Source organism: Formica exsecta, unplaced genomic scaffold (genome assembly GCF_003651465.1).
Source record: "Formica exsecta isolate Colony F162 unplaced genomic scaffold, ASM365146v1 scaffold475, whole genome shotgun sequence".
NCBI classification, from domain to species: domain Eukaryota; kingdom Metazoa; phylum Arthropoda; class Insecta; order Hymenoptera; family Formicidae; genus Formica; species Formica exsecta.
Genome location: NW_021851988.1, coordinates 172,514 through 182,968, shown reverse-complemented (window position 1 = coordinate 182,968; position 10,455 = coordinate 172,514). Strand labels below are relative to the sequence as shown.

Below are 10,455 nucleotides of genomic sequence, written 5' to 3'. Positions count from 1 at the left end.
TATATATATATATATTAAATTCATTAAATATCTATATCATATTGTTACAAGTTGTTTAGTTAAATATACAATAAAAGAGATAAAGAGCTCGATTCATAAACAAGCTAAGATAAACATGCAACTATACAAAATACCATCATGCCAATTATAGGTATTACAATTATAACATCTCTGAACATATAACTACTTTTCCAAATAAAAAATTCATACACATAGAATAATAATATAAAAGATTTTATATAATATTCCTATATATGAATAGAATATACATATATATAAAAATGTAATAATGTAATTTACTATATATTTAATAATTTAAAAAATAATATAGCAAAAAAAAAGCAGAAACAAGACTTCATGATTTTTGGTAGTTCACATTTACAACATTTAAATAAAGTAAAAGAAAAGAATGAAGTCTGAGTAATAAGCATACATGCAAAAATACAGAGAACTTTTATATGCATATTACCTCACGGTGGCCGCATTCCTAAGAAAGACAAAATCAATGCTTATATTACGTATACTCAAAATTTAAAAGAATCAAATTTTGCATTAACTTTCATAAGGAATATACTGTATAATTGTCCTATAATAAAATGACTTTTTTCCCGAAAAAAAAAAGAATAGAAGAAAAAACTCGCGGAGATCTTTGTGCATATATAAATAAAGTTGCAATATAATCTATTTAGAGCATAAGGAGCATGTATCACGAAAGCAAAATAAAACAGAATGTGTTCAAAGTTTTGATGTTATATTAACATAAAGTGATAACGATTTCTTTTTCCTTCTACTGCTTATAAATTCGCCAAGAGAATATAATTTGTGGTACTCTAATATTTATGATTCTCTCTTTTTCTCTCTAGCACTAATAAAATATTCTTCTGAACAACTATTTCGCAACTATCTATATTCCTATAAAAGTTAAGACTGCATTCTTTTCCATCACTATCACCCCAACAGACCGTAATTATCTAACAAACGATATTTCACTTCCTAAATTATCTAATAAATAATTCCACTACTAGATACGCACACTAGATACCCCTCCAGCAGATTTCTCTACTACTACCAATCTTTGATATCGGCCACACTAGATAGATCAAATTATACGGTCGTATGATAACTGATCAATTAAATGATGCAATAAAACTATGACTCGTCGAGCGAGATCATATTTACGACATCGAACTGCTTGTCTACTAAAACCTGTTCTAAGACTAATAGATGTTGTGCGTTGAAAGCGAGTATAATTTTTTAAAATATACCTTCTTAAAATGATTCAGCGTATCGATGCTGTTTTCGCACATTTCCGTAATAAGAGTGACACCTGTAATAAGCACTCCGTGATTCTTCTCAGTGATCAAGCTGCGAGTGGCCGGCAAGAACATTTCCATTAGCTCCGGCACACGTCTAATGATCCGAAAGGCGCAAAGCGCCGCTTTCTTTCGGATGTACGCGTTCGGTGATTTCATCAGTCTTTCGACCTCGGATGCCAGATCTCTTGCCATTTCTGGCGACGCAATCGCACCGAGGGTGCACAACGCCAGACCGATAACGAACTGCGTAGAACTGTTCAAATCACTGTCAACAGACAAGGAAAACAAAGTTTATTAACCTTTTTTCAAAAATATATACTGGACATGTTAACATCCGATAAAAATCCGGAATTACTTTTTTAGACAATTTGTGATCAAGAGATGTACGTCCTGCCGTTCGTCCAACAACAGCATGGCTCCGAGATAACCGATTCGTTTATCTGTAAATCTCGGGGAAGCGATGAGCTTTAAACATTCCAATTGACCGAAATGTGCCGGGTATCTAAAATGGGTATTTAAAAAATAATATTCTTGTGACAATATCACAATTGGCGATATTGGACATTATAATTCATATCTTGATACAAACCCCAGCATATGTATGTACAGCAACTTGGCGATGTTACGACATCTCCAGACACTGTCCTCTTCTCTAAACGTCGAACGTATATACGCACACTCCTTGTTCACAACTGTCCTCTCTTCCGCTGCCGTTCGTGCGGCTCGAATTTGTCTAATCAGATCCCTCAACCGTGTCGGCGCAGGCATTCTAACTGTTGAGACTTTTAAAGCGTGAAAAAGTCATCAGTACAAATTATCACTATCTTTGGCAACCGCTGATTCCGCTTGCAAATAACTTTGTAAATCAAGTGAAATAAAAGTGCAACAATGAAAAATTCCTGAGAAGAATTTGGACAAAGCATTTTTCTATTATTGAGAATCTTATTACTTAAATATGTTACAATATAAAAACTCACAATTTTTAAAGCAATTTAATCTGATTAACTTTTAAAATATGGAAGAATACGGAGAAGCAAATAGCAAACAGGTGGAATCAGATGTTCCAATGATTAGCCATTAAAGTCATTGTAAGTCAATTATATTAACAATACACCTACCTCTTTCCACAGCCTCATTGAAAGCTTGCTTTATGGAGGCCATATTAAAGGCTGGGTTAAACCTGAAAAAATACACACCCATGCTGTTTTAGTATCAATATCCTACTTGTTAGATCTATTTATCATGCAATGACACTTGTTTATTTAACGACCTAATTTTATTGCAGCCATTCTGATATTTCATATTCTTGCAAAATATAAAATATAATGATATAACAGACAAAAATACTATAATTGAATTTCTCTCACTATCATTTCTGTCGCTATTATCACAATTCAAGATTAATCTAAATACATGTGTGAGATTGTATAGTTATGTATTACCCATGTTCTGAGGCATTCATTGTTTCTCAACTTGTTTTGAATCTATGCCACAAGCTTCACAAAAAAAAACCAAGTGCAGACGAGTACAAAACACGAACTCTGCTATCCTCCTAGTGGACACAGGACAATGACAATATTATAAAAAATGTTAATATATTATATCAATAAATTACATTAATGAAGACTCTTACCAAAACAATTAAAAATATCAAGAGGAAAATAATTCAGTCTTCTGTGCCAATAATGCGACAAAATTGTAGCTTAGATTTTATATATATAAATTTTCCATAAAAGTGTGCGTCTAATGCTCTGTCCTAGTCCACAAAGTGACTTTGCAGTTTTCAATTGTTACACATTTTACTTATAGAATAATGTTATATGTATAGCAATGTTATGGCCACATTTAAAAGACTTCTCTTCATTGCAAAATGATTATTATATACATTGTCAAAATTAACATGTAAGCATATGATTATAATTGTATTTTGTTACTGAGTTTTTCGCATAGAAGAGAAATATGAAAAATTGTTACATAAAATCTAACATTCTCTATTAAAAGTAATCTAAATATATATACGATTATTGACCACTCCTGAAAATCTAATCTCTAATCTGTCGCAACTTTGAGAGAGAAAAGCGGCACAAGCACCTTGAGATTACCTTAATTAGAAGCTTATCCAAGAGACCATTAGCTACATATAGTGACTGTACACTTCATTAAACACAACTTGACACAGAAGACGGAATGCAAGAGAGAAAAAGTTTCAAAGCGCTTTCCGAAATAGGACAGTGGACATAAGGATATGTTGTTACATATTGTCTCGCGATGTGTCTCGCGGTAGGAGCGTGAGGGACGTACCGGGCTCGGAATGCATTGTCGATCGCGATGAAAAAAGGGGCACAATAGCAATACCAATCAACTATGACGAATGATGTCACTGCGATTTCACGTGCCAGAATCCCGTGGCGCTCAACTCGGCCACGACAGCATATATCGTGCAAAAACACGAGGGGGGACTTGCATAAGGAATCGCGACTGTAAGTCGAGGGTTAGCCTGCAGCTGTCATGCATCGTTGCGATCGACGCGAACGGTCCGGATCATCTCCTGAAGAGGAGAGGCCAGCAACTTCCTGCGTGACGTGTTATCGCGCGCGGGAATACATACGCGATGACAGAAGCGGACCCGAGTACTCGCCCGCCACAGGATCGGCCGTGGCAATGTCGCGATTAAGCCCCAGGTGGTCCCGCTCTGTGTTTACATCACGGACGGGACTATAACTTCAAGAATCGAATCCGATCCGAGGCGAAGTCGTCGCCGGATGAATCCACCGTAGAAATCTCGGAAGACGCGAGCTGTGCGCCCTCACGCTCCTGCCTTCGCGAGTATGTATGTATGTACATACGTACTCGAGGTATTCGAAACGCCACCGGTGTCCCAACCCCCTCTACCCCGAGAGTCAGAAGATCTTTCGATTCGGGGAGCGCGACGACGACAACGTGGATACGTACCGTGCGGCGCCGTCGAGTCCCGTAAAGACGGAGTCTAGTCTCTAGTCAGCAGAGCTCCAAGAACATAGCTCCGAAATCCCTATCTATCACGGTCGTCGACCACACGGATCACACATACACACACACACAACACTGCACACTAGCGGTCCGCCCGCGCGAAAGACGTGCACACCCGATGTTTCTTCCCCTTTATCGCTCTTTCTACCTCGCACCCTTTCACTCTATCGCCTCTCTCTTTCTCCACCCTGTCTGTCTCGTCGACGACAGGTCGCACGGAATTTCGCGTGTCCGTGCGTGAGGACGGGAGGACTTAAAGATGGCCGATCACCTGTCGTCGACGTTGTCATTGACGTCGTCAGGGACTTTCCATGGGGAAGCGCGATGCGAGGGGAGGAGTACGTCTCTCGTTGAATTATAACCTCGTGTGCTTCTGCACTCGACTCGCGCGAGGATGACGACAGCCGTCGAGGAGGAAAACACGCGGGAAGCGCCGTGCGTTACGCAAACTCCACTTGCGTGTATAGGAAATAACGTCGCGGGTACATGTGTGTGGCACCATTGCGCGCACACAGGCGCGAAATTCGGATTCCGCGAAAGCGGTGAATTCAATGTAATCTAAGATTTACGAAAAAAGAAAATGATAACGTCGATAATCGCGTCTTTGCTACTACTATACGATTATACGACACATCTTCCATACAAAAATCTCAACTCGCCAGAATTATACCTATTTTAACTATGGGTTCGGGAAAAGTAGAAACAATTTTTTTTCTCTGCTTCGTGATAAGATAGCGGAGTTTTGTTATATTCAACATATTGTAAACCGTAAAGTCTTTTTTAACAAGTTTCACTGCACGATATATATATACATATATACATACTGATAATATACTAACATTGTTTTTTTTTTTTCAGGTACATACAAAGCATGTATAGGGGATATGTGATTAGAATAATGCTAGGTATTGCTCTTGATAAAGCATGAAAAATACTTATATTAGAATTTATGTATCTATTTTCATATATCACATGAAGAATGAAATGTGATATGCAGTCTTCATATGAAAACTAAATTTTCAACAGCCATATTTAGTACTTCAATGTGATATATGAATATATGTATTGCAAAAACGAGTTGACTAGTTTGATTTTTCCTTCTGTCTCCTCAAATATTGCTCCGGACAATGTTAATCTTCAAGAAGAGAAGAATTAAAGGCTAGTAGCTTGTATCATATACACTTGAAAGTAATAAAAGCCTTCCATCTGCTACATTATAAATCGAATAAATCACCTTCTGTTGAGTTCCGGCGGCAAGACGCTCCAATCCTCGGCTTCGTAGTAAGGCCACATGGTGTATGATAATGTTAAACAAATAAAGAGATCCAATCCAAAGAATGTATGTAGCACAAAAATCACAATCTATATATCAAACAGCTTACAGCTGTACGATCAATTTTGTACGCTCTTTATCACTAACATAATAGAGCAACGGGACAAGGTGCGGGCATTATCTGATCTCTTATCTCTCTGACTACCTCGATATCACGCACATTATCATTCATCTTATATCATTCTCATTCACAATACTGGCAATTTAAGATCTGGTAGTTTTTTCTTTAATCATCTTGCAATAGTATTTTAAACAATAATATTGTAAAAAATTATAAATAATTTTACATATACATGCAATATCTCATATGCAAACATAACATAATTATATTTGTTTAAATAGAGGCCGATGAAAGAATACATGTTAAAAGAAATTCTTTACTTGTAGAAACACTGTACACACATGGCATGAATATATACAGTGCATCAATAGTATTATATATAAATTATAAAACAGGAATGTATTACACACACATACACAACTATGATAAAGAATTGTCATCTTGATTGCGAGGCGGTCGTACATCACTGTTTCTCTTGACACAATCCACCAGCCAGTGTATACCTTCGTCTACACCATCCCTTTTTTGAAATAAGAGCCATTATCTCATATAATAAATGCAGAAAACATGATTCGTGAAATCTTATGTAGCATAAAAAGATGCTATTTTATTTCTCAAAATTCTATATACTATGCAAATCAACAAGATAAAAGGCTAATTTTACTCACCCATTAAGTGCCGATACAGGCATTACCATGCAATCTCTCCGACCAATTAAATGCGCGCTTTGATTGAATATTGGTTTTACTTCTCTGACACCCATACAATCAGGTACATCCTGTTTATTTGCTAGCACCAGTAACGGTACCCCTGTTAGATGCTCGGACGATATCACTTTATCTAAAATTAAGTTTAATTTATATTGCATGTATTCTATCACTATTTATTGTCTATTATATGTCTCATTAAAGTATGCAAAAAAAAAAAAAAAGAAATTTTTAATTGCATTAAAATATTTAAAATTTTATTAAAAAATACATTTTTAAGTATTAAAAGATATGTTTTACACTATTATTTTACACACAATCTCTCATAATTTGTCTAATTTCTCAAACATTATTAGAAAATATACTTTACCAAAAGCTTCTTTGGAATCTGGTATTCTGTCACGGTCGGACGAGTCGACAATATAAATCACAGCATGAGATTCTGCGTAATACTGAAAATGGAAAAAAATATACTCTTAAAATGCTATCAATATGATGTAAAGTATTATTCATACAATATCATAAATAAAAATAAGATATGGACATAATAATGCACAGAGAGAAAAGACAGGAATGAAAATACACAATATACAATGTATTAATTTCATTATTAATTACTTTATCCCATAAAGATTGTAGCTCCTCTTGGCCACCGAGATCCCAGAAGTTGAAGGAAACGCCGGCGATGTCGATCTTACCAATATTCAAGCCTACGGTGGTCGTGATCTTGCTCGGATTCATTCCCTTATAATTCTTCGTGAATTTCGTTTTCGCCGCTTCCAGATAAGTCTAAAAGAAACGTATAGAGTTCCTCGTGTCATAACCTCTAAAATCGCAATATTCTAGAATAAATACCGTTTTTCCTGCATTATCAAGGCCCAAAATTAATATGAAATACTCGTCCTTTTGCACCAGATACTTGTACAAACCGTGCAGCAACGTGTACATCTCAATTACCCGTTGTTGCGCTCGCTAATACGATTTACATTTCGTATTGTTTACATTTTGCATCTACATTTCTCAAAAGTTAGGTTGGCGGCCGCCATTAATAGGGGACAAGCAAGTGTACACATGTGTATGTATGTGCACACATACATTGATACGTATATTTGATTCGAAAATTTATTCATTTAATAGAATAGTGTTTGATTGACCAATCAAGAAAAAATAAAAAAAAATTTTCATCAATCAAACGCTATTTTATTTCAATGAATAGATTTTCGAACAAGTGCCTCATTATATATGAATCAAAGCGTCAATAAAAAACCATTACCCTGATATTCTGACTCATTTGAGGAATTCTCTACCAGAAAATACTGTACGATTACTCCCGTCATTAGTCATGTATATATACAGGCGGCATGAGATAACATGTATCAAAACGTTCTATTTAATGCATAAATTGTGAATCGAGTAACTATATATATTACTTAAATTGTTTCAAAATTGCCAATCATCATTCACTCGGATGTGATTTCGATAAAAGAAAAATACAGAAAAGATTAAAGAATTTCGAGGATGCACAGAGAATGTAGTATTAGAAGAAGGCGGAAGAGATATTTTGGAAATATTCCATTTTTTATTGTTTAGAATGTCGATTTTGCCTAGTCGCAATAAATGTACTTATATAATCCAAAAGTAGTATTACTACTTTGTTTTATATGTACAGTGCTTTATTCAATTATGTTTATACGTTTTATTTAACTCTTTTTGCCCTCTTTCCACTTTTGCTTCACTATTTGCTTTCACATTCAGTCTTGCCACAATAGAGTAGTTATGAAGCAGCACGATACACACGCAGAATTCCTGTTAAACTCTAAAATTCCATGTTTTTTTTCTTTTTGTACAAACATTAGAGATCTCCCTTTATATCCTCACATTATCTTTTAGATAAAACTTTTCAAAAGCAACAATGGTTGTAAAAATACAGTACTTTCCATTAAATCTGTCGTTAAAATCAGTGCTTCTCTATCATATAAGCAGTATAGCACATATTTATTTTCTTTTAAGACTATCATTTACATTAAATAGAATAATTTATCCAGGAAACAAAGTTTCTATAAAATTTGCCTAAATATATATAGGGAGTTGAGCTATCATTTTGAGATTACATTTTATTTTTTTAACGTTAGCTAATGATTTTTTATATCTAGAAGATTGCATTGTTCGCGTGTTTATTTTAAATTAAGTGAAGCACAAACTTTAACATTCAATCGATTTAGTGGAAGCGCGTGCTCCTTCATACTATTCCTGGTACGCTCACGCACGCATACTTAGGGCTATATAAACAACAGCTATTATTTCGCAGTACATTTAATAAAAAGAATTCGAGTACGAACGTAACGAAAACACAGAAATATCGATGTATATATAAAGTGCGACGTATAAAGGCATATCGCATTATAGTAAAATTAAAGAGTCAGGAAAATAATTATTCTTAAAAAAAAAAAAAAAAAGAAAAAAAATATATATGTAAGGAAAGCTTCGTGTTATAATGTATATTGTGTGAAGCTATTGACCCAGCGCGAATTTCTACGTTTTAATGTCATATGTGTCGATCAAAACGAATTTCTTTCTTATTCTCATTCCATGTTATAAAATGTTTATGGAAAATCAAACAATCGTCGCTTTCTCTCTCTGCTAATAAAAAATGTAATAGCAGCGCAAGATATAATGCAGATCTCATACGACTTATCTATATTAATTCATTCCTATCGTAGAGTATATCGTCCTTTTGGAACAGAGCACATTGCTTCGGAATTATCACTCACTCTCGAATATCGATTCAAACCGCTTTGCGATACATATCGATAACGCATTTTTTCCCCCTTTTTTAATATAGCCCTTCCTTTCCCGCAAATAGACGAGATAACTTTATAAACATATAAACTATACTTTTTCTTTTCTTAATCGTGTCAAAGCCTTCGTGGCTATAGAACACAAAAAGTACAACTACATAAATTTTCAATAAGACAATTGATTCCATTAATGGAAAATTGCATAAAAAAATGAATTTAACAATTAAAAAAAAAGAAAAAAAAGAGAAACCTCACGAAACTCGGCTTACATACTAAGATAACCGCGGGACTGACTTCGTCTGCGGCCGACAAGGTATGCGATCAGTACGACTACCACTAAACCCGCCAATGCACAACCCACTGTTATAGGGACGATGTCGGGCGTGTCGAACGAACAGTCCTTGGCTAAAAAAAAAATATATATATATAAATTTACAAATTAGTAAGCTATACCAATATGAGAATGTATAGCAGAAAATAGATACGATAAAAACTCATGACACCTACCTAAGCCAAAAATAGTGGTGTCATCATTTCTAAAAGCTTGGAACTGCAAATTGGATACTTTGAGTTCTCCTACAGTATCGTTTCCACCTTTGAAATTTAAGTTCAGCGACTGTTCCTTCAGGCATCTATAAGAGTTGCTCAATCCAGTGCTGAATTGTGGTGCCATATGTATCAGTGTCACTGTTTTATCTGAAGTGGCGTAAAAGTTTGTCTTAGAAAAAAATGTGAAAGAGATCAAAGTGCAACTTTATTTACATTAGATGAACTCGTACTTGACTTATCAGTCGGGGTTTTTTCCGCTGCCAAAGAGATTTCTAAGTGATGAAGAGAATATAGTTTATTCGTCTCGTTCTTTACAAAATGTAATGTGAAATTATTTTGAACTGTTAGTGTAGAATTATCCTGCGATCCCCATGATAATGTCACATTTTGCTCAGATTCACCACAATTTCCTGTCACATTACTGTTACTGGGTATATCCATTACTTTGTGGAATGACTGTGAAAAAAAAGTACAGAAATAACATCGATACTACATATACTTGCACATGGTAATAATGTAATCTTAATACTAATTTCACTTACATTTATATCAAATTTTGATAATTATTTGATATATACATATATATTGCAATTTTAGTATACTTACCATAGTGGCATTGGTATAAGAAACATTGAATTGCGCAGCCATTTGGACTATAATACACGACTTATTGCCCTGCTGA

The 10,455-nt window shown here is 34.9% G+C and overlaps 3 protein-coding genes across 18 annotated transcripts in view; all 3 read right to left on the bottom strand.

The window, feature by feature from the left end:
• The window catches only part of LOC115241281 (AP-1 complex subunit gamma-1), a 9,849-nt gene extending 4,085 nt beyond the window's left edge, over positions 1-5,764 (bottom strand). The window contains exons 1-7 of one of the 15 annotated variants that reach the window (XM_029816959.1): positions 4,269-4,774; positions 2,759-2,868; positions 2,435-2,496; positions 1,906-2,098; positions 1,672-1,818; positions 1,266-1,581; positions 470-487 (exon numbers count right to left, since the gene is read on the bottom strand). In XM_029816959.1, the coding sequence (XP_029672819.1) occupies positions 470-487; positions 1,266-1,581; positions 1,672-1,818; positions 1,906-2,098; positions 2,435-2,496; positions 2,759-2,778 (756 nt within the window). In that variant the 5' untranslated portion in view covers positions 2,779-2,868; positions 4,269-4,774. Of the gene's footprint in view, positions 1-469; positions 488-1,265; positions 1,582-1,671; positions 1,819-1,905; positions 2,099-2,434; positions 2,497-2,758; positions 2,869-3,418; positions 3,547-3,617; positions 3,637-4,166; positions 4,775-5,559 lie in introns of those variants that run through there. The other 14 variants (XM_029816961.1, XM_029816960.1, XM_029816954.1 and 11 more) reach the window with 14 other exon arrangements.
• Positions 5,765-5,959: 195 nt separating this feature from the next.
• Positions 5,960-7,517, bottom strand: LOC115241288 (ADP-ribosylation factor-related protein 1). Its single transcript, XM_029816982.1, has 5 exons — positions 7,282-7,517; positions 7,045-7,215; positions 6,797-6,878; positions 6,388-6,559; positions 5,960-6,239 (listed from the first exon to the last, which is right to left on the bottom strand). The coding sequence occupies exons 1-5, from the start codon at positions 7,372-7,374 to the stop codon at positions 6,140-6,142; spliced, it is 618 nt and encodes a 205-aa protein (XP_029672842.1). The 5' UTR covers positions 7,375-7,517; the 3' UTR covers positions 5,960-6,139.
• A 466-nt stretch (positions 7,518-7,983) lies between these two features.
• Positions 7,984-10,455, bottom strand: part of LOC115241284 (lysosome-associated membrane glycoprotein 1-like) — a 4,198-nt gene continuing 1,726 nt past the window's right edge. The window contains exons 3-6 of one of the 2 annotated variants that reach the window (XM_029816973.1): positions 10,380-10,448; positions 10,004-10,229; positions 9,732-9,920; positions 7,984-9,629 (exon numbers count right to left, since the gene is read on the bottom strand). In XM_029816973.1, the coding sequence (XP_029672833.1) occupies positions 9,490-9,629; positions 9,732-9,920; positions 10,004-10,229; positions 10,380-10,448 (624 nt within the window). In that variant the 3' untranslated portion in view covers positions 7,984-9,489. Of the gene's footprint in view, positions 9,630-9,731; positions 9,921-10,003; positions 10,230-10,379 lie in introns of both variants that reach the window. The other variant, XM_029816971.1, reaches the window with a different exon arrangement.

What these genes read in the sequence shown, in the direction of transcription:
- LOC115241288 (XM_029816982.1), bottom strand. Translation starts at nt 7,374, where the DNA reads ATGTACACGTTGCTGCACGGTTTGTACAAGTATCTGGTGCAAAAGGAC. An exon ending in TACAATCTTTATGGGATAAA is followed by an intron (nt 6,879 to 7,044) that starts GTAATTAATAAT and finishes TTCCATTTTCAG; the next exon opens with TATTACGCAGAATCTCATGC. An exon ending in AGATTCCAAAGAAGCTTTTG is followed by an intron (nt 6,560 to 6,796) that starts GTAAAGTATATT and finishes ACTTAATTTTAG; the next exon opens with ATAAAGTGATATCGTCCGAG.